The 23,360-nt window shown below is 40.4% G+C and overlaps 2 protein-coding genes across 4 annotated transcripts in view; one reads left to right on the plus strand and one right to left on the minus strand.

Moving 5' to 3' along the window:
• Positions 1-74: 74 nt before the first annotated feature.
• Positions 75-2,468, minus strand: bcl7bb (BAF chromatin remodeling complex subunit BCL7B b). The gene is made up of 6 exons (XM_034114963.1): positions 2,315-2,468; positions 1,730-1,805; positions 1,535-1,622; positions 1,235-1,393; positions 906-1,009; positions 75-733 (listed from the first exon to the last, which is right to left on the minus strand). Exons 1-6 carry the CDS (start codon positions 2,425-2,427, stop codon positions 662-664), a joined length of 612 nt encoding a protein of 203 aa, XP_033970854.1. The 5' UTR covers positions 2,428-2,468; the 3' UTR covers positions 75-661.
• A 3,507-nt stretch (positions 2,469-5,975) lies between these two features.
• Positions 5,976-23,360, plus strand: part of hip1 (huntingtin interacting protein 1) — a 49,234-nt gene continuing 31,849 nt past the window's right edge. For 2 of the 3 annotated variants that reach the window (XM_034115010.1, XM_034115011.1), the window contains exon 1: positions 5,976-6,244. In XM_034115010.1, the coding sequence (XP_033970901.1) occupies positions 6,131-6,244 (114 nt within the window). In that variant the 5' untranslated portion in view covers positions 5,976-6,130. Of the gene's footprint in view, positions 6,245-15,447; positions 15,989-23,360 lie in introns of those variants that run through there. The other variant, XM_034115012.1, reaches the window with a different exon arrangement.

Consider the following 23,360-nt stretch of genomic DNA (forward strand, 5'->3'; position numbering starts at 1 on the left):
CACAGTAATTGCCACACGATATTATGGTGAATGCACAGCGACTTTGTAGTAACAATGAACGGATTGATTGGAAATTCATTGGAAAGTAGCATTTATTATGGTTTACAACTGCTTCAGTTATAAACATGGGCAAATTATATCATAAATATTAAGAAAGCATTTTTCTTGCATGTTTTAAGCCAAAACATATCCGTTTCAGAAAGGGTGTTGTATTTAATACAAAATGGCACATCTAAACATCAATCTAAAGCTACACATTTAATACACTTTCAAAATGGCATGTAAACCTTAACAACAAAGCAATAGGAATTTGAAACATGCAAAAGTGAGGTTCAGCTGCATAAAGAGAAACTGAGAAAATAGTTAGTTGCCACAAAAGCATGTGAATTAAGAATTTTAAAACATATGCTTTCAGTGGCAGTCACTTGCCACACAAAGTTCGGAAAATGGTCTCCATTCATTTCTGAAATTATTGAAAACGGCATACTTTAGAGACCTTTAAAAGTAAACAAGGATTTCGCAGGAAATCATTTTTTTCATTTGATTGAATGTAATATTTGCGGAAAATATGTCAAGAGAATCTTAGAATCATTTAGAAGGCGTGGCTAATCTGACAGAGGAAAGGTATCATGTGCATTTTGACAAAATTATTCTAAATGAGCTATCTCAGAACAGCATTTTCTCCTGTGCATATCTTCTTTAAAGGGGGTGCTCCTGTTTCATCTAGTTCCTCCTGTTGAATTAAAATAAAAAGATGTTAGTAAAATGTCCACAAGGTTAGAAGCAATACTAGTTTAAAAAAAAAACAACATCATTTTTAACACTATGCAACAGACCCCAATGCTTGAAATTGTATTCTTAAAACATTTTTAAGTCTTCCTTGATGCCCTTTTGAAAAAATATACCTGTGTGTCTGGGGTCTTCCGTCTGATGGCTCCTGATGAAAGAAGGTCTTCCTTGATGAGAGTGGGAGGCTCATCAGCCCCCTCCTGTCCTGAATGTACTGGCTCTGCATTAACAAGAAAGGGTGGAAATATATCCTCATGAACGCAGCTTTGACAGTGAAGGAATCCAGAGACAGCACAGGACCCAACTAGTGTTATTTCAATAAGTATTTCCACAGTTCTACTACTATTACCGCTAGGACTGATACCTTTGTACACTTGTGCCTTTTTAAAATAACAGAATACTGTGTTCAATTCAGTGAAAATATGTCTGAGCGCCATCCACATACCATCTACACTCTCCTGGCCCAGCATGGGTGGCTGAGAGTCTTCAGTTCGGAGGCTGGAGGTGTGTGGAGGGCTGACCTGCTGCGAGCTGGAAGTGCTGCTGCTGTTATCCATTTTAGGCTGGTAAACGTCCGACAAAAAGCTCTGGTTGCTGTTTTCATCTGGGAATGAGAGCACAGTGCTTAAGATCAGGTGACATGGTTTTATATTTTTGTTTGGTTGTAAAGTATTTAGGCTTTTTGACAGGTCATTATGCATGGGATTGCTCCATCATTTTTTTTTAAATACACACACAAACTCACCAGTGAAATCCAGTAAAGAGTTGGTATTTTCCAGGACCACATCTTTCAGTCCTCTAGCATCTCCACCTGTAGATTTGGTCCTAAATATCTGATAACAAGGAGGGGATTGTACAAATCAGTCTTTTGACTAGATATATAAAAGTGAATCCTTAAAATCTATGCCATTTTTTTTTTTTTTACGTGGCAGACACCCACCTGCTTTGTTTCTGTTACTGGCACCCACTTGAATATGCGTAAAGATGTGTCTCCGACTGTCACCCATTTCTTCTCCCTGTAGATGAAATTAGTTTTGCTTAATTTCGCAAGGAGCTTTTTTTAGGTCAGCACCATCTGCTTTAGGAAACCATTCATTTGTAACATGACATAACAGGCTTTACATGCTCGTGTCTTCTCTGTCTACAGCAAAAAATGACATCTAATCAAATATCTTATTATGCTAACTAACAGCCCTCGCTTACTTTGCATGGGCGTGAAAATATAATGAGGATTGGTATCATGGTGTTCATTAATGTCACTGTTATGTCTGTGACTACGGGACAGTCGTCTACATTACGGCGCGCAGCGTGTGAGGCTGTGGCCATATTGACAGCTATCGGCGGAAAAAACTCAGCTAGCTCCGCCCCTGCTGTCAAACGGGGGCAATGATTGGTCAGCAGCCCCGTCAATCATCCAACTTTTCCGACTGAAGTTTGTTGAGCGACGCAGCAGATAATCAGTCTACAGTCTAGTGAGTCTACTAATACATTTCCCTCCATATTGTTCCCCGGACAGCCTACATACCATTTGCGCACCTTCTCGATGGCTGCCAGGACCTTTTTAATGTCATCTTTAGCCCGACTTCGGGTCTCTGCACGGCCTGATCGTCCCGACATCTTGATGCTGTTATGATTCATCTACAGATGCATCTGAAAACTTCAAGACCAAGCCCCAGTCCTCCGTTACACTGGTAGTCTCGCGAGATTACAACCTCTCATTTTTAGGGTTATTTTTTGGGCTTCATCCTCGTCAGTATGCTCATACTGTATTTGCTGTAATTATTGGATGGGCAGTCAGAGTTTTTTTTTAATTATTTACAGTTCATTACATGCACTCATATAAAGTGGTGGAATGTTACCAAATACATTTTTACATCACATTTCATTTAATCAAGTAGTGTAGGCTACTTACTACTATATAAAGTAATTTAAATTAGCCCACCTTTTCCAGCTCGACATTCAGGTAATGATCACTGTATTGCATCGATATTAATAATGAAAATAATATTAATAATAATAATAATAATAAATCGGTAATATATCATTTGTTATGATATATTTTTACCTTTAGTACAATCACTGCATTCAAATAAAGTATGTATGTATTTACATTGTGATATTGCATAGTGATACTTCCAGTGCACAACAATACTGGGATATTGGAGCATACTTGAGTACTTGCTACCTTAATTAATATTACATTCTTTGTTAGAGATTCAACAATAATTGTGGTCAATAAAATGTCACAAATATAATGTTTATGACAACTAGGTCGAAGAGGGTGTTTTCAGTGTCTTGTTTTACCAATACAAAGTCTAAAGTCCAAGAGAGAAGCAGGAACAATATAGTTTTCTTCGATTAATCATCACATCTCTAGAAATCTGCTTCCCTTTAGTTCTTTTTATATATTTTACAATGCCTCAACAATTTGTTTTATTGTGATGGGTATCATGCATTGCTACAAACATTTCCAGCTGGCCCTCCTTTTACTCCTGAGACAAAAGCTTTTATTAAATGTACGTTTTTACTCCTGGTTCCCATGTTTGACCAACAGAGGGCAGCCTTGAGCTGTGCATGGCAAACATGCTCCTCCATAATCTGAGACTGAGCAAAGGTTGAGTCTGTTGCAGTTTTGATTCATTAGTTATAGGAAAAATCAATGACAATAATTTATTTATAGCTTGCATATCTTCCAGGTAATACAAGAGAAGGATGTACTTTACAGAAACTGATCAGACTGGAGTGTGGTTGACAGTGGTATAGCTTCAGGGTAAAGCCCTTGTAAAAAAAGAATCAGTGACAATAGAGTGTATGTGTAGATTGATAAACTTAACAATCAATACATTAGATTGACATACTGTACAGTATCACTGTTCAGATAGGGCTGATTGTGTCACAATTCACTGAAAATTATCAGGGAATTGTGACACAGTGAATCAACAGTATTGTTGCTTGGACAAGTTGTAATAGCACTAATCTTCAAGTTTGTATCTTCTTGGTCACAAGGCACACAAGGCATTACATTAGATAGTGATAAGCTTAATATATACAAAAACATCATTTATAGGGTACTTTCTATTGGGAAGTAGCTGTCCCCAACCCTGACATCTAAATTTCAATTTCTGTAAATAACACTTACATTTTTTTTTTTAATTTTGTTCAATGGTGTATTTAGAAGATATTTATGATTACATTCAAACAGAAGTTGGTATATTTAGATTTATTGTGGGTATCATTTTTTATTAAAAAAACTATACTCAAAAAATCATGTCCCCCGTTTTCATGCGACTACCGAAACACAAGGGGTTTTAGTCCAATGGCTGAGCCTGGTTTTTAGCCATACCCCTGCATTTTTGACTAGGCAGTGACACTGTATCCCTGTCCCTCATGGCTGAATGGCAAGTAGCTATATCCCATACTTTTCATCACATCACATGTTACTTGTTAGACGCTTTTATCCAAAGCGACTTACATACTCAATACAGTGGACAATCCCCACAGGAGCAATTTGGGGTGAATTGTCTTGCCCAGGGACACAATGACATGCTGACTGCAGTGGGGTTTGAATCTGTGATCCTCTGATCCCCCTGATCCGATCACCAGTGCACTAACCCACTGCGCCACACGCCTTTTGATATAAATCTGTTCCAAAATCTGAAAATCGGCGTGTAACCTTAAAGGTCCCATGTCATGGCCATTTATACTGATCATAATTCCATTGTTGAGGTATAGGCTACTAAAATACTCACATTGGTTTCTCATACAGCATCTCTGTATAGTATGTGTATTCACTCTCTGTCCTAAACGGCTTGTTGGAGCTCCTGCCCCCCCCTTACTACAGTGTATGTACTATGTTTCGGTAGTGACCATTTTTGGTAGAGGAAGAACATTCCAATACAGTCTGAAAATACGATATCAAAATGTACGGTTCTTTTACTAGATATGTGTAATTTAGATATGGTACAAAATATATATGGACAAAGTTTTGGGAAAAAAACATACAAAATGTAAAAACTGTTCCAACCAATTGTTTTGCACCAATTCGGTAGAATGGCCCATATAGAGACATATGTCATTTCTGTATGATGTAAGACTCCAGGGTCATACTTTTTTAGACAGGGCTAAAAAAAATAAAAATCACTGCACATAATGTATGGTGTGGGCGGGCCCTGCTCAGCTCCAGCCAATGGCTGAGCACACTGGGAGGAGTCAGAGGCAGTTGCCAGAGAAAATATCCAAATAACCGCGACGCTCCAAAGCATGAATTAGCATGCAGTGGTCTGCTCCTGTCTTCATACTTACAGCAGGCAGAAGCCTGTATATGTTTCTGTGAGGAGTGGACACGTTATGCCTAAAAGCTTTGAATGAAAGGCGTGTGTTTTGTGCAGCTTGATTTAAAAAGGAGAGTTTTAAAGACATTTAACAAGTTCTGTCAAGTTCCTGCAATGTATTGCACACATCACTTCTGGTTTTCTTGAGGTCCTCATTAAGAGTTGAAGTGTTTGTATAATATATTCCCTGAGATCTTTAAGTTACAATTCATGTACAAGCTTTGATAAAAACATTAGTGCATGAATAATTATAATCAAAACATATAATATATTATTCTGAAATGGACCAATATGCATAATGAGTAGCCTACTTTTACTGTTGGTACTTTAATAGATAGATAGATAGATAGATAGATACTTAATTTATCCCACATTTGGAACTTATTTTGTCATGGCAGCAGTGTTGTCAAGCATTACACGAATTAAACATATTTAAAATATACAATAGGCCTAATATAAAATTATAATAAAAATAAAAATAAACATTAGCAGCAAGTATACAAATTCACAATAGAGAGGACTCACTAGAGTATTTAATTAATACACAATATAACGAAAATAATGATTACATTGAATACAATATGCAATCTCACTCAGCTACAGAAATATATAGAAACATACTACAGACACATTGGCATTGGATTACATAATTGTGTAAAGTAAATAAATAATACTAAGTACACGATCTGACTACTTCCTTCACCTTCCTTCCTGTTATCTGAGAGCCATAAGGAGGCATACCATTAGGAACTTTATTTTGAAAAGCTGAATGGTCCACTTCCAGTAAGCCTGGTGGGCTTTACGCTGGTTAGGTTCAGACTGCTGTCATTGACTGGGTGTTGGACGGAGAGGCCAAATGATCCAGGGAACGGGGCGACGAGTCCAGCACAGCATGGACTGCTGCCCGCCATAGTTAGTTCAGCTTTTATTGAATTAATTTTTTTACAGTTTAGCGTGATTATCGGGTGAACGTTTTAGTTTTGTCTCGCCGTTGTGGAAAAAATACGACAATGGATCGAGTGAAAAGCTCCATGCAGCAAGTACCCAACGCTATCCCCAAAGTGATCCGCCGGACTGGGGCAAACAGCCTGGAGCTGGAGAAAGAAAACTTTGAGAGAGGCCAGGTATGGAGCACAGTTGTCACATTAAAGTAATGATAGCTTGATTTTCTTTAAAGCGTTGGATGAAGACCCTGGCTTTGAGCCACTTTTAAGGTGGGTGGGGGATAGTAGTCATGTCGGGATGTTGTCTCTAGTCCAGATTGCAGCTAAGGATCCTAAAAAAAAAACACATCAACCACATTTTGCAGGAATTCCTTCGTTTTTGATACTTTACTGTTTTTACATTTGATCCAGATAATGAGTTGTTCCAGTGTTGTTCTCCCTGAGTGTGTCTGGGATCAGCAGAGATACCAATGAGTCCACTGTACAACAAAAGAGCTGTTGAAATGTAGGTCAATGGCCTTTTGAATTATAACTGTGCTGTTTAGCCTATCTGCAGAATAAACCAGACAAGAGGGAGGAGAGCTGAAGCTTTGTGGAGCTATGTCATGTATGACATGCTGTCAGTGCCTTCTGTAGGCCTTCAGTCATGGGATGATGGTATGACCAAGATGAGATCTAAAAAGGAGATAGGCTATGGACTTTTTCTTTTTTTGGTTTGATGTGCTTAGTTTTCCGCCATGACTGCTGATGAATAATGAATGCTGTGTATCTTCCAGAGCTACATCTGACTTTGCATGAAGTGCTCTCCCAGTGAGCATATGTATGTAGGCTGCTGCTGTGCTGTGATCCTGCTGCTTCCTGCCTGGTGGTCTTCCCTCCCCTCTCCCCAGACCAGGCACAGGGGAGGAAAGAGGGGGCAGAAAGTAGGTCAGATGAATCAAGGCAGCACCAACTGTTGTGGTAGTGTGGCAACGTGCTTCTCCTTGCTAAATTGAACAGTATGTATTTAGCATTTCTGGGTCTGGGTAATTCCCCCCCCCCCCCCTACTCTCAGTACCCCACGTCTCTCTCATCCGTGACAGTAGCAGCATGGATTAGTTGCTGGGAGAATGCATGGCTTTATGTGAGCCAAGTCTGGTCACTAGGTCACTGAAAGGCTCCTGATATCACACATCCTCTGGAAGTGTGTCAAAGCTGTCCAGGTTACGACACAATACATTTTAGGGCTGAACAACTATGTGTTTCAATGAAATGTGAATAATGATGCAAATATTACCCTTCCCATCAGTGTCTTGAATCACATTGCAATTGCATAACAAAAAAAACTGATTAATTCCTTATAGATTCACATTCGTTTTTTAAGGTCTGATAACATATGTTGTGGCAATGGCTCTTTCAAACGAGGGTGAAAATATTCATGAAAAAAAAATCCAAGTTTGAATCGCTGATATTTCTGTTCCAAAAGCATGACCGATTCAGCTGTTTTCTTCCTGATTCCAATGACAAAAGCTTTCTCTTCTGTAATGCTGTGATTGAGGAGAGTGCTTCTGTAGCTTTTTACTGTTAGTTTCCTTTTTTCACGTGCAGTTGATTTTTGACATGGGGGATCCAGAGCAGGCGGTGTAGGAATCAATGAATCTGCTGTCTACTTTACAGGGATCAGCGAGAGATAATCGCATCTGATCTGTTGTGCTGTAAAGCTGCCTAAATCTGCTGGGTGGCTGGCTTTCACCTCCTGTCTGCCCGCATATCTGCCTGTCTGCATGTCTCCAGCCATCTCTTTTCAGCAATAATGTACAGTGAAAGCCTAGTCTTTTGATTATTTTTTTTTGTTTTTTCCATATTTCTACTGACAGAACACTTAGAAAATCAACTTTTAGAGATATTGAAGTTGGGAGCTATTGGTATGTGAGTGTGATAACCAAATAGTAGCGGAATAACCTTTTATATTTATATATATATATATATAAATTCGACTTGTGGAGTAATTGATCGTTTTGGTTTTAGTGAACTGAGATTTATTTATTAGATATGTCATTTTTTTTTTTAAAGCTGAATGACATAAGAAACTTGTGAACATGGTATGGTAATCTGTTAAAGTGGTGCTTTTATAGGACACAGTCTTCATGATCTTTCTAAAATGTAAGTTTTTGATTAGTTGCTAAAATAGTATGATTGTTCATCCACTATAAGTTTCTTTAATTGAGGACAGCCCTTTGCATGTGTGTAGAAATCACTGTATGACAGTACAAAGGGTGAGTATAGATCATACAGTCTGTCCTTCAACATGCAACCTGAATTCAATGTTCTACAGTTACAAGCATATGAATACACAGTAAGCAGTGTGCACTGCAGACTGCAGACTACTTTAAATCCCTAGTTATGTAAAACGCTGATTCTGGGAAGTGCTCGCCTATCTCTCTGTTGAGTTGGGTAAACAACCAGGGTGTGTTCAAAATCCTCTCTGTCATAGTGTCCACACGGGGTTATAAAAAGAACGAACCATAGCAGCCGGATAGCACACAACTCTTGCTTTTAATGACATGTTTGGACTCATAATAGCAGCCGACTCTTTAATTTAGAGTTTAGGGGATTTAATCTGTGGTCTGTTTGTCTCGAACTTGTTTTAGTCTTCTATTGTGTTCTCAAAGAAGTAAAAACAAACAACAAGTAAATAACAAGCTAGGACTAAACACTGCGTACAGTATGTTGTAATCTTTATCTTAAGGCTCTAAAATTTCAGAGATGCCAACTCCATCATAGATTGTGGAACTATTTCCAAGCTGTCACAGGCCATGGGAGGTTTTTCATTTGGAAGCTGGTGTAGGTAGTAATCTCTGGACCCATACGAACCATAATTAGTACTTGTGGAAAACTTCAGGGGCACCAGTCTCTCAGCTGGGACATATGCAGCCTGAGCCCATCAGCCACACCACATTGTATGTTACTTACTGAAGGCCTTAAAATAAGAACAGCTGCCAGCCGCCTCCTTCTAATTTATTCGTCCCCACGGATGCAACTCTTCCTATTTGTATCTTTATTTGACAAGATGCACTTTTGGCAGTTGATGTGAATGTACAGTATAGTATAGTCACTCATTAAACTGTCATTATGGTTGGTCGAGATAGCAATTCTGCTATATTAGAGTAGCAGAAACTCTCAAACCATTCAGGTTTATCTAACCATTTGAACCATTGATAGATAGAGAGTGTGTTCAGACATTAATTAAATAAATTAATAGACATTATTTAATAGGTCAATAGTCAATCAAGGCATGTCAGCTGCCCATAAAGGGTTAAATATAAACATTAACCATTTCTGCATGCACCATAAACTGTTGAGGATGTGCAACAAGTATGTATGCAGGGGGGAGGTTCCATTTAGCATAAAGAAATCTATTTCTCATATTTTAGTCTGTCTTTTAGGATATAGGCCTGTCAGTCTTTCAGCCTCGTTCATTGGACTTAAAAAGAGGCAACATTCGGACTGAAGCTTCTTATATTTTTTGCCCGTAGGAACAGTGCATTTGTTTGCACATCACCTGGCAGGGTTGCAGCTCAGATTAAGCGTAGTTTTCATTCTTTATTTATTTTTTGAAATAGCTACATAATGTTGCTATTTTTTATGTATTAATTCAGTCAATGTCTTATTGAGTTCAAGCAGAAATATGTAAAGCATTTGTACTAATTTAGAGTAGGAGTAATATCGTGTTAATTCCAACACAGTACAGACTTGATGTGCTCTGCTATTCAAAATAAATACCCTCATATAGCAGTATCGCCAAAAGGAGTTATGAATATCAGATATTGGTAAAATCCAATATTGTGCATCCCTTAGCTAACGATTGAATCTGTTTATTCAATAATGTTTAGCAAACCTTTTCAACTTTGCCTGTGTGCTTACTATTTTGTACGCACTCTCTATTGCAACACATGATGTTTAGGTGTGAGAGCTGACATAATGTGTGCTCAATCGGAATACTTTAGAAAATGTAAATGATAATTTCCGTCTTATCAAATAAATAGATTACAAAACTTCTTACCGCTTAGCAACTGCAGAAGTAACCATTGTTGGACATGTACCCCCAATCTTGATTGGTGTACAGTATGTGTGAACCTGCATTGATGGACACCCCTCGTCCCCTCGCCCTGCACCCTCTTGTAGTGCTGTTTGGTGGCCTGGCAGCTGTGGAATTCAGGGGAGGAGCGGGGCCTGGCCCTCGGGCACAAGCAGGGCTCAGCAGGGCGGACGTAGACAATAATCTTTTAACCACCCCGTCTCTCTGCCTCTCTTTCTCCACTGTCTTTGTCTTTCTCCTTGTCTTGTTGTCCTCCCCTCATTGTCTTGAGTGTTCCTTTGCTTCTTTTACATCCTGCAATTCAAAATGCAGGGAAGTTATGAAGGGATATCTGCATACATGCAGTACACTCACAGACGAGCATGCAAGCATGAAAGCGAGACCATTAAAAGCACTGAGGCAGCAGAAACAGCAGGCGGTGGTTTGTGGCCTCATTGCACTGACTGGCTGTGGAATAATAGAGCTGGACATGAGTGACAGGTCAGTAAGTGGAACAAAGTGCACCGATGAGTTCCTGGCGGCATTAACAATGGCTTTGATATACAGATTGTTTTGGAGTTCTCGTCTGTTTTACAGGACAGTAAAGCGGAAAGGGAGCGAGACAGAGATGGAGTGTTGCTTTTTGTTTCACATGCAGCAAAGGTCAAAAGTCAGACTGAAACCTACATCGTGGATGTGAGCACGTGGTATGCAAATTAGCCTGCTGCAACATGAGTGGCCTCATTTCAAATAATCATTTGAATACAATACATTCCTCAGTCATGTACAATCTGCAGGGACTATGGCTGAACGATATGGCAGAAATAAATATATCACTCTACTAATGTGTATATTTTACAATTATAAGTTGTGTCAAAACACTTTGTAATGACATTTGAAGGGATCGCTTTTTTTATGGCCAAAATAGGTAGGGCTGTCCTTGACTACAGACATTTTAGTCAAAAAATACCAAAACTAGTACATTTATTGATTGAGAGGGTGAACCCCCTGAAATAAGGACAGAGGACACAAGCAGAAATGTGTCATGTAGTCTGAGCCAAAGAATCCTCTGCAAACCTGCTTTAATGCAGCAGATTTAAGAATCCTATAGCATGTACAGATGGTAGAAACATGTGTACAAAATGCTGGATCAGCTTTTTATTGAGGTTTTGCATTTTGATACACACAGTCTGCCTAAGGAACTACACAACCTTAGTCAGTCTGTCTAGTGTTTGGGGAAGAGACATCTATGGACTTTAACCACTGTGCTCCACACACACCATGTTTGGGTTCAAAGGACATTAATGTGGATCACTTTTATTACTGCAATTACCTTTTTAAAGTTATACCTAATAGAAAAAATAATGGTATTAGGGGTATCAGCTGAATATCCCAAATACATCTGTAGTACCACAGTTAGGAATTTGCACATTTCCTTTAGACAGTAATATTTTTCTCTTATAACAAATGTGTTGGGTATTGACACTTTAATTCTACCTGGACTTTCACAATCAAATCTCGCTGTTGTTGTTAAACACTGAAAATCATCCAACATAAAAGAGTGTGTGACGTCAACCTTTTTACCTGAAGAAATGGTATGATCATTAGTTGTTTCCAGCCTAAATGGGCAAGTTCATTTAAACTTCATCCACAAACATAATTTTCATTTGTCTCAGTGAAGATGTGTCATTAATCAGGGCTGCCAACCCTCACGCATTGAGCGTGAGAGTCACGCAATTAACACATATCTCACGCACTCACGCCACACATGCCTTTCCTCACGTCCGGTACATTAATGGGAAACCCTAAATGTTTGTGCACCCTCTGAAACGTCAAGCTACCCCACAGCACCCCCAAAACAAAATATCTGGCGCCGCCACTGGTTTATGGAAGCGACCTCTAATTTATTAGAGTTAATCCCTGTCCCTGCCTTTTTTTCTCACTCCAAGCTGAACTCAAAGGTTGGCAGCCCTGCATTAATGCTTCATCAGATTTTTGAGAACCTAATTGGAATGTGAAGAAGAAGATTTTAACCATCATTTAAAATGACATCTTTTAAACTTTTATTAAAAAGGGGAAGGGGTTTTGAGTGTTTGACTGAGAAGCCAGGCAGAGACAGAGTGGGACCGCTGTATGTGAGAAATGCTCTGTGAGGCTGCCCTCACAACGATGGGCCCACGCCGTACCAGGAAGTGAAGAGACTCTGTGGAAAAGAGCCAGTATTGTCTGGAGACAGACAGTTTATGTTGAGCGGCCTGGAGTTTTAATGCGCAGCCCCGATGGTATAATGAGTAGCATATTGATTATTGTGGCTGGCCTGGCCTCGGTCGATCAGCTGATGTCCTGTGATTGTATAGAGAAGCTTTGGACTGAATTTAAACTTGGTGAGGGCTACATAACAAATGTAAAACAACTACTTTGGATTACAAAACCTTATACAGCTATTACTCCTTATAATAATAAAATATGTAATCTTTCAAGCTTTATCCTTCACTTAAAACCCCCAAAATATGAACACATTATGTATCAAATTGCTGCTATTAGAATGTCAATGTTCACATGTGCAGTGTAATACACATCAATTTTGTTCTGGTTATTTAAATAAACACTCTTTGAACACTTTATTAGCTAAACCTTTACAGTTGAATTTACCTTTAGAAAACCTGTAATGGTCCCTTTTTGTATACACACGCTTGGAGGTATCAATTGAAATGTGTTTTTAGCATTTTTTTTTATCAAAAGAGGTATACAGAATGTAGTATACAATTATCCAATTTGGGATCAACAAATCACATCTTATCTTAACTTAGATCTAATATATTATAGCAATGATTGTCAACCCTGAGCTCTTGTAAGCATTTGTCCGTCCACATCTCATGTCATATCCTTTCTCACAGTAACTCCAGGAAATGTCCCAGACAATCGTCAGCATAATACTGTGTGTGTGAAGGCATCCAGCATGCAGGGTAAACAACAAATGATGTGGGTGATAGTTATAAACTTACCACCTCCATGAGGAATACAATGGTCTCTAGGGGTTGAAGAAGTGGGAGGAAAAGTGTAAGGCACTTGTTTGTCTGTGGCTGGGTTCCACATTTGCTAACTGTCTTTTTAAACTATATCAGTGAATACATAAGTGTCTTCTGTTCAACGATTATAATAATACAATTGGTTACAAAAAGGTCTGATAGCACTCTAGCTATAAAGGTAAATAAATTGGATTAGTGCATTCATTATTTACAACAATGTTGAAACTGAAGCCGCTACATTTTTATTCAGCTATCAACTCTTTTCATTTTTAATCTACACATTTTCCTACATGTCCAAGTGTCTTCTGTGACAAATGCCTTTATGTTAACTTTAGTAAAACATGTACTTGCGTGAAGCACATGGTTCACATCAAATTGAAGGTTGACAGTCTCAGAGAAACCAGATGGGGGCATCAGTTACCTAGAATTGCTCTCATGATGGAAGCTGAGCTTTCCCTCCTTTGCACATTTAAAGCATGCTCATTTCAAGGCTTCATGTGTTTCCATAAGCATAATATTACCACACACACACACACACACACACACACACACACACACACACAATATGACTCAAAGGCAGAGGTGGGAGAGGTACTCAGAACTTGTACTTGAGTGTAGGAATACTCTGTTACAAGTAAAAGTCCTGCATTCAAAAGGTTACTCAAGTAAAAGTACAACAGTTTTGACATCAAAATATACTTAAAGTACCAAAAGTAAAAGTACTTATTATACAAATTGGTCAATTTCGGAATCATATTTATTATATGTTTTTATTATAGTCATTGATGCATCAAAGTGTTATCGAAGCTGGTAAAGGTGCAGCTAGTTTGAATGACTTTGTATACTGCAGGGTAGCTTGTGAATGTACTCCAGGTGTAACTAAAGTCTTATTAAAGAAGATAATACTTCACATCATTAATCCATATGCAAAGTAACTAAAGGTAAAAAATAAATGTAGTGGTGTAAAAGTACACGATTTACCTCTGAATTGTAGTGGAGTAGAAGTACAAAGTAGCATAACATTTAAATACTCAAGTAAAGTACAGGTATCTCAACATTTTTACTTTAGTACAGTACTTGAGTAAATCTACATATGCCCCTTTCACACCGGCGCTTTTCCAGCTCCTGCTGGGAGCTAGAGCCTGAAAAGCACCGTTTTTTCCTGTTCACACCGCAGCGGCGGCGCGTCATAGCTCCGGAATGCGGTTCACTTCCAGCTCCAAAAAGTTGTCGGTCCAGAGGCAAGAGCTTTGGAGCTATGACGCGGCGTCGCTTACGTCTGTCGAGGCGGAGGCGGGGGCAACCTTTTGGGTATGCACTATTTTTATAAGAATATTGTTCATACCTGTTTATCTGTTTACATTCTGTGATTTGTATACAAAAGAAAACACAATTCAAGTCTGATCCAGTGATTTTATTGTAAGAGGCATGATACAAAATAGATCAGGTTTAACTGCAGTAATATTAGTGGTCCCCCATGTTGAAATACTCCATCAATGCAGATCTAACGTCAGCTCCTTCTTGTCTACCGTTCTCTGGAAAGGGGTGTAAAGGGGGTTGGTTGTACACAACTTCATGGCAATATTCAGTCGTGCCTTGAAAAGTCGTCCGATGCCTTCCATTTCGTCTCGTAAGAGGATAACCACAGCGAACAGCGCTTCAATACAATCGGCCATTGTTGTTGTGATTTCCGCGCGGTTTGGGTTTTAGGAAGCAGGCACGTAAACGGTTACGTCATGACGCAAACGATGAGGCAATGACGCAGTACCATCCCGGCTCTTGAGCGGTGTGAACAGAGCGGGAGCTGAAAAGGGAAACGGGAGCTGAACCAGAAAAGCTCTCGCGAGGAGCTAGAAAGTGAAAAGCGCCGGTGTGAAAGCCGCATTAGTTACTTCCCACCTCTGCTCAAAGGTAATTCACATTTGAAACAGGCCTTCTTGCTTTGAAAAAGGGATTGCCTTACTTTAAACAGGTAATAGGTTGTGTCGTGTTTTTTTCTTTAATCAATGTTTGTGTAGTGTTACAACAATATCCACTTGTTTCACATATTGTGTTTGTGTGGTGTCTCCAGAAGAGGATGCAAAGGGGTCTAAACACCTTGTCTTGCAAATGACCTTTTAATCAATGACAATATTGACGTCATATTTGCATCAGTGTTTTTATTGGTGAAGTAGTTGTAATAATTTGTCTTCTGCTGGAGGTCAGGTGACCCAATCAACAGATAGATCACACCACCCCCTGATAAAGGGAGCAACAGAGGAAATGCAGCTGTTTTCTCATTTCCTGGACTTCACCTCCCCTCCTATAGGACCCCCGCCAGTCCCCGGACCCCAGTTTTGGAACCACCGGTTTTAAGCCATCCCTCTCTGCAGGCTCCATGCTACTATTGTCTGACAAGAGAGCGGGCTATTTGCAAAATAAAGGTCGCCTACTACCTACTACCCCACGTCTTAGCCTCTGTGGGCTGATGCATAGAGGCAGGCTGGGTTTCACCGTGCAGCGGGAAGGAGCGGGGTTTATCAGCGGTACTCCTGTTGTGTTTTCCCCGCGGACAGCTTCTGCTTCTCGGCGGTCGGATGCTGGAAGTCCTCCCCGATAAGAGAGCACGTAGGGCTCGCAGAGAAAAAGAAAACAGGGACGCGGAAGGAAGGAGACACAGGGGAGCATTTTAATACCAAATCGGGACACATGTTGAGCTAACAGCCCGCTCCACCTCCCCCTTCTCCTCCCAAATGCATTTGTTGCCTCAATCGCTTTCCCGTTACTAAATCGTTAGGATATCTGCTCTCCGGATCCACGGATCTTCACTCCGGGACTATCATGGATCTCAGTAAAATTGTAAGTGCTTAAGAACTGATTTGTTTTGTTATCTTCACCGACAGCAACAGATACACCGAGGCTTTGCATGTTTTTATGGAAATAGAGGTGGGGGTGGTGTCCGAGAAGTCCTGTTGCACACACACACGCACGCACACACACACACATGGGCCGATTACATGCAAGTTATGCTCTATGCACGCAGGGACTTGTTTGACGGTTATTGCAGCTAAATTGGTCTGTGGGAAGTTTGAATTTTATTGTGACGAAGAAGACATAAAGGTTTTAAAAAGCTATCCTTGAAGTGTGTCCACAGGGTCCTCGCTTAATGTGAGAACAGATTGAGTCCACTTAAATGTAGTGGAAATAGCCAGAATAAGACACTGAGATCCCAGGCTTCTCTTTACTTACACTGTACAAAGACTGGTAAACAGGGCTGGTGTAACAATCATTACTTTATCTTATGTTGTGGATGGGGCATTAATACATTAAGGTTTGCAGCTTCTGGGTCTATTTTTGGGTCCAAGAAATGAAAATGTCTGAGATGTGCTCCTCTGTTGCCCAGAGCTTTCTTCTTTTCACGGCTCAGTGTCCAGCTGCAGGTTCAGTGGAAAAAAGTTCAGCAAAGCAAAGCTTATATGTGCCATGAATCTCAATTACAGATTGTATTGATGTCCAACCTTAAAGACAGAGTGTGTCTTTGTGTTACTATCGGCGTGTTACACATATTAAAGAGACACTAGCTATGCATTTAAGGTCGAACAAGATGGTATATTGTGTAAATCACAAGTTTGAACTGTAAAAAGAATACGTAAAGTTGTGTCAAGGCTAAACAAGCTCGAATTTTGCGTGAATTTATCTTCCTTTTGACTCAGAGTGATGTGAATGATGCGATAGAGGCTAAAGTGTCCGGAGTGTACTGGAGCAGGTGCACGTCAACCAAAGCAACAAGACTGGCCTTTCACTGCCAACATGGATGGATGGGTGTACTTTAAGTCCTTGTATAGTAGGTGTGGGGGAGGGTGGTTGATAAAAGCACAGTCCTCTCTCCAATTCTCCTAAGCTAAAGGAAACTCTGAAAGTTCAGATTAGCTCATTTTTATAGAGGTACGGAAGCCACTCCATTTATTTTGATAACTAGAACAGCAAAATCACTCTGATCTATGAAATAAAGCTGAGCTGCCCACATGAAGTCAGTGGGGGCATGTAGTGGGGGCATGTAGTGCAGACATGGTGTAGGTGGTGTGTTGGAAAATATCTTCCTGCGGATCTTCATTCAGTTGCACTTCACTGGTTATTTGAGACGAATCTCTTGATGTTATTTGGGAAACCGTATCAGAGAATCTGACACAGTTCTTCAAGGCTGTTATCCTTGGTTGGTTTCTGACTTCTTTCCGTCGCTATGTTTTGGCTGTTTGGCATGTTGTGAGACAGGCTGGTATGAAAACAAAGTCCAAATAGACGCAGACTCTACATTCCCACGTTGTATATAAGTCCAGAGTTGCTTGCTGCGTTGCAAACATATTAACAATCCTTTTCCTTGTAATGGCAGTGAATTGTGAGTTTTTTTTATTGTACCACAGTAGCCACAATAGTGGAGTTAACCTGCTGTATTAAGGCCTTCAGTAGGTGTACTACACCTGTCGCATTTGCAGATGGATTTATCTGAACATTTAGCAGTCCAGATTTCTTACAAAACAATTGCAAGTTTCAACAATCTCTTAAGTGTCAGGAGAGAGATAAGCAGTGCAGTCTGCTTTGGCACTTCTTGCCTTTTTATGCTGTTGATACTGATTGTCACATTGTTACTAAGCTATACATGTAAAATACTTTTTCTAAGTTTTATAAACCGACAGAGTTTATAAAACTTAGAAAATTTGATCATAATTCATATAGAATTTGTTTAAGACTTGAGCTGTTGTTAGACAATATATCATAAAATGAATAGTTAATCTGAGCCTTCAATGTAGAAGTAAACAGAAATGCATAGGTTTGGCTACAATGAAGAAAAAAGGTTTATTTATAATAAATGCAATTATTAAAACATTACAATATCAGACTTTTGTATTGTTATATTGAAACCTTTACATTTTGCGTAAGCACATGTATGTACAGAAGAGAGAGCTGTCTTATCCACGATAGACATCCTTTCTTTTGCCTCATACTTTCAGTATAGTCTTTAATTATAAACATCCAAAGAGGGTTTTTTTTTTAAACAAATTCACCAAATTGAGCTGGCAGTTGTCAGTCAGACTGCAGGACTTACAAACACTGTAAACAGTTTGTTGGCTGCACACGTTTTCCTGTTGTGGTTTAATTGGTGCCAGATCACAACATAAGCCATCATCAAGTCTTTAGCAAAACAAACACACAGACAAACTCTGTGATGTGGAAGCGTGTTCGATGCTGGGGAGTAATGAGCAAGTGGGCTGAGGAGCCTCGCTGAGCTGCACAGATGTTCCTTTTATAACGTGTCCTCATGACATCACCGGTCCTGCAGGAAGTTGAGCTTTGGAGCCAAAGCTCCTTCACACGAGGCTGCAGAAAGCCTTCCTATTAGGAGAGGCCCATAAACCTGCCGTGTGTGTGTGTGTGTGTGTGTGTGTGTGTGTGTGTGTGTGTGTGTGTGTGTGTGTGTGTGTGTGTGTGTGTGTGTGTGTGTGTGTGTGTGTGTGTGTGTGTGTGTGTGTGTGTGTGTGTGTGTGTGTGTGTGTGTGTGTGGTGTGTGTGTGTGTGTGTGTGTGTGTGTGTGTGTGTGTGGTGTGTGTGTGTGTGTGTGTGTGTGTGTGTGTGTGTGTGTGTGTGTGTGTGTGTGTGTGTGTGTGTGTGTGTGTGTGCGCGCCACCGCTGCCCTCAGGAACAGAAGCCCGGTGCTCTGAGGTCACACATTGCAAATATCCTGAAGCTGTATGTTTTCATGCCTTTTAATGGGCTCTTTAGGGACGGACTCATCCCGCTGGGCTTATCTTTATCACCAAGTGCCCTGTTATTCATGGGATGGAAGATCTTCTGTGGAAAATAAGCTGCTTCTTACTGTCTGAGAGTCATCATTGGCCCGTCAGCCCTCATGATTGTGATAAGGCTGATAGATGCTGAGGCACCGTAGATGGGCAGGTTTCATTATCACTTACCAGCAGAATTATTCATTGCGAAGCAGAATCTGTTCGCTATGTTGATAATTGTGCAGATGCAGACTGCTTCACTTCCTCTTCCAATGATGCCTGTATAAAATGACCCCAGTGATTTCTAATTTCTCTTCTCACAGCTGTGTTTTTCCCTGCGTGCATTCATGTACACAGGAAAAATAACTGCTCTAAAAAAGACCACCTTTTCCACCACCCTCCTCTCCTCAGTGCCAGCCGGGCTCCCTTTCAAGAGGTGTCGAGTGAATGTTGTATGGGAGCGGAAGTTCACGTCAAAAGCAAAACAGAAAATGGTCTTTAAACAAGCAACACAGAAGGCTCTGTTCTTAGGAATGACCTTTGGAGTCGGGTGGAGTTACTTTTGGAACAATGTTTGGGCCCAAAACACTTTGCCATTTATCATCGAATTTTCTTAATGTGTTTTTTGTAAGAAAAAGTGCCATTGTGTTTAAGTAAAACACACTGGCGAGGCCAGCTTTTGGTTTCAAGCATTTATTTTTGGTTATGCATCTTGAGTCATAAGGGGAGTTGTATTAATTTCAAGTAAACAGTCATGTATTTTCAGTTGCTCAAACCTTCCTTTAGCATGAGACCCTTAAAGTGCACAAACAATGTTAGCTTTAAGCAGTACTTGTTTGATCAAATAAAATACAGGTTCAATTACACACAAAATCTAAATTTATCATGGTGTCCACAAGCCTTGAACTGGATCATATAACTAGGTTATTCTAAAAGGGATTTCTGCAATGATGAACCCACAGTCAATTATCAACGACATACACATATTAGAGACTTCATGGAGGACATAGTGGAGCATTTAGCAGCTAAAGAGCAAGGAGACATCAGCAACGACTGATGTCTTTAAAAAGATAGGATATGGACTTGAATTTATCAAGTGACTAGAAACACGTAAGCTGAAGTAGGACACTGTTAGTAAATGCACCTATATTGACGTTATATAACCTATGTTATAAGTTGTTGTAGCCCAAATCCTGTATTTTGATCATTTAAAGTCAATAGGTTAATCAAATGAACTTAGATGAGTTGTGTTTGTCTCCCCTGTTTTTAAATGATGTCAACTTGTTCCCAGATCTCAGCGATTACTTTGGCAGGCATATTTTTACCCATAACTGATAGCCAGAGCTACAAATGTAAGACCCAAGTTGTTATGTGTGGTGGTTTTCCTTTAAAAACGACACCTGGAAGAGTCTGGCAGGGAATGTGAGAGGGTAGAAGGAATGAAGTGTTCGGCTTGACTGACTCAGGCGCTGTCTGGGTCTACTGAGCAAGGTTCCTAGCTAAGGGGGGGAGTTGAGGGACAGGGCATTTTTCAGCAGGCAGGCAGGAAATGGGCAGTGCAGGGTGTGCCAAGACAGGAAGCCTGACTGAGCGCCTGAATCCCTCCCTACCACCGACCCACCACTACCACCACCCCCAGTGCGTCAGCCACAATGACCAAGCCTCCACCGCCCCACCTCAGCATTACAGGGCTGCTGCATTCACAGACAGCCATGCATGTTTCCTGTTTTCATTCCTGCCTCCATCCCCTCACTGTATACTTGTCCCCATGTACGGTAAAGTCGCCGGACAAGTCTCAGCAGTGTTGCCACGTACCGCTATGACGGGCCATCTTAACAACCGTTCTTTTAAGCTTAAGTCGCAAGAAAAAGAGGGTTTAAAGTTCTCTGTTCCGTGGAAAGGGGAATCATTTACCAACAGACAGTGATAGAAAGTCAGAAAACAATATGAAGTACTTGTCTCTGTTAGGTTGAGTGAGTTTTCTAAGATAATTGATGGTTTTGAGACAAATATTGACGATGGAGGACTCTGTAGACTTAGGTACAAATGGTACCTGTTTCGTCCCATTTTTTTGGGCAGTGTGGGTAAAACCATAAATCAACTTGACCATCACCATTTGTCAATGCCCAACCTGATAAAAAATATGCTTTTAACCAAAAACATATTGAATTGACATGCATCTTAATTAGACAAAAGCAGCAGCTTCTCGCAATTGAGATGCTGGTACTAGTGAATGTTTACCAAAGTAGTTGCTCATTAATTTTCTGTAAACTGTTTAATCGATGGATGGACTAATCATTTCAGGTCTGAAAGTCTGAATCAGAAAACCTGAATATAAATCAAGGGAAGGAAATACTGCAAAAAACATTGGAGAAACATGTATTAAGAGTAGTACCTAACCCATGACTGTTAAATAGGTGCATAGGACATAAAGTTTTGTCTTTCTTTATAAGAGCATTGAAACAAGTCAGTCAGAAATATGACAAACATGTGAAGCTAAAACTACAGCAAATTCTATCATGGGTGCTCCCTTCTTTGTGTCCTCCTCCCTCCGAATCTAAATAACTGGGGTCATATAATCATAGTACTGTAACTCAGATCAGTCACTCCGTACTGAATCATCAGGGTCATACAAGGCCTCTCTGACCATGAGAATTTAAATCTGAGAACAAGTGTTTCCAAATGTACCCCTCTTTCATTTAGCCCTTTAGTGGTTTTCCATGGTTATTTCCCACGATTGAACACTACTGGCCGCGGGGTTGTCTCATCATTAATGTTGATATGAAATGTGCCACAGTGAAGACAAAAATAACCAGGAGACGGTCTTTTCTCTGTTACCGTCATGGAGTGACTGTCCAATGATTCAATGACATATCGCCAGGACACAACTGCCGTGGCCTTCATTAATCCAAAGCTCTCGCAAACCTGTCAGAAGATTCTGGGAGGGCAAGTGAGTCGATGAGCGAGCGCTGTTTGATTTAGCAGGCAGAAGATGCTTCCTCTCCCTGGGGCTCTGTGCACTGACCCTTCAGCGGACACAGCCAGGCTACCATCAGCATATCAATGCCCTGCCTTCTACACAAGGGCCGATTGGGGCTTGCCAGGCTTAACTTAACACGCTTTCAACACTGTATCAATAACACTTTGTTCGTAATCAAAGCTGTGGCAACAAAGAAATGTTTCTCTAGAAACAAAGATGCAAATAGGAGATTTGTGTCCAGATGGGGATTTATAGATTGAATCCTTATTATAACTCTTGGGGATTGTACTACGAGTAAGGGAAGTTATGGATGAGGGTGGATGTTAAGGAGGAAAGGAGTTGAGGTTTCTGTCCACATTGACCTATTTAAGGAGGACTCCATCAGGGCAAATCTTTGCTCTTTATCCTCTATCACTCTGTCAGCTGTTCTTTGTGGCCGCACTGCAAGGAGCTAACAGGTCGTTGATGCATCGATGCCAGCAGCGAACGCCAGGAGTCCCAGGCAGCTGGCACTCTCATTCAACCCAAACACAAAGTACAAAGTCTCACTGTGGGCTAATTGGGTCATCTTCATGTGGGAACTATTTGCACTGGGAGATTTTTCCATCATCCCTTGGGATCGGGCGACTGTGGCTGCGAGGGAGCGTGGTCGTCTTCGAACCAGAAGGTTGTGGGTTCGATCCCATAATGTGCAGTCAACATGTCGATGTAACCTTGGGCAAGATACTTAACCCTGAATGTGTGTGTGTGATGGTGTGTGAATCCTAGAGCACTGCTTTGTATGAATGACTTGTGAACGGGTGAATGACTCGTAGTATGTACGAGCTTTAAGGGGTCGAAAAGACCTGATAAAGCGCAATATAAGTGTGGTCCATTTACCATCCCTTGAATTTTGCGTGAGAGTAGCTGAGAGGAAACTGTAAGAAAAGAAAATGTTATGTGAAAGTTATTACATTAACAATCAAATACTTTGAAACCTATCGTAATTTGAACTGTGTGACCCTTGATGAAAGACGCAATGTCAATTTTGTTGACAGTTTAACCAGGGCTGTGACAGGAAATTACACAATAATTACTATTTTGCTTATGCGAGGACAGAAGCCCCTAGCCCTTACGTGTAAATGGTTCATCAGCTGGGAAGATGAGATAAGAAAAGAAATGCAAATGTGTGATTTCTGCTGACAAACTTCGAACTCTTAAACAGGAAGTAACATCTTAAAAAAGCAGATGCTCAAATTGAACACTGTGACCTTCCCCTTGTGGTGTTGATCAGAGGAAACAGACTGTAGGTTTGACCGCAGTCTTTCTTCTGCACAGCCTGGACAGTGAAACCCCTGCTGGGTTTTACCTTTACATTACTCACACACACACACACACACACACACACACACACACACACACTTGGCTCTTGGTCGTGTGCTGAGGCAACAGGACAGGTGCTACACTTGTAGCTCCAGTGCTCATGTTTAAT

The sequence above is a fragment of the Trematomus bernacchii genome, unplaced genomic scaffold (assembly GCF_902827165.1).
Source record: "Trematomus bernacchii unplaced genomic scaffold, fTreBer1.1, whole genome shotgun sequence".
In the NCBI taxonomy this organism is placed as follows: domain Eukaryota; kingdom Metazoa; phylum Chordata; class Actinopteri; order Perciformes; family Nototheniidae; genus Trematomus; species Trematomus bernacchii.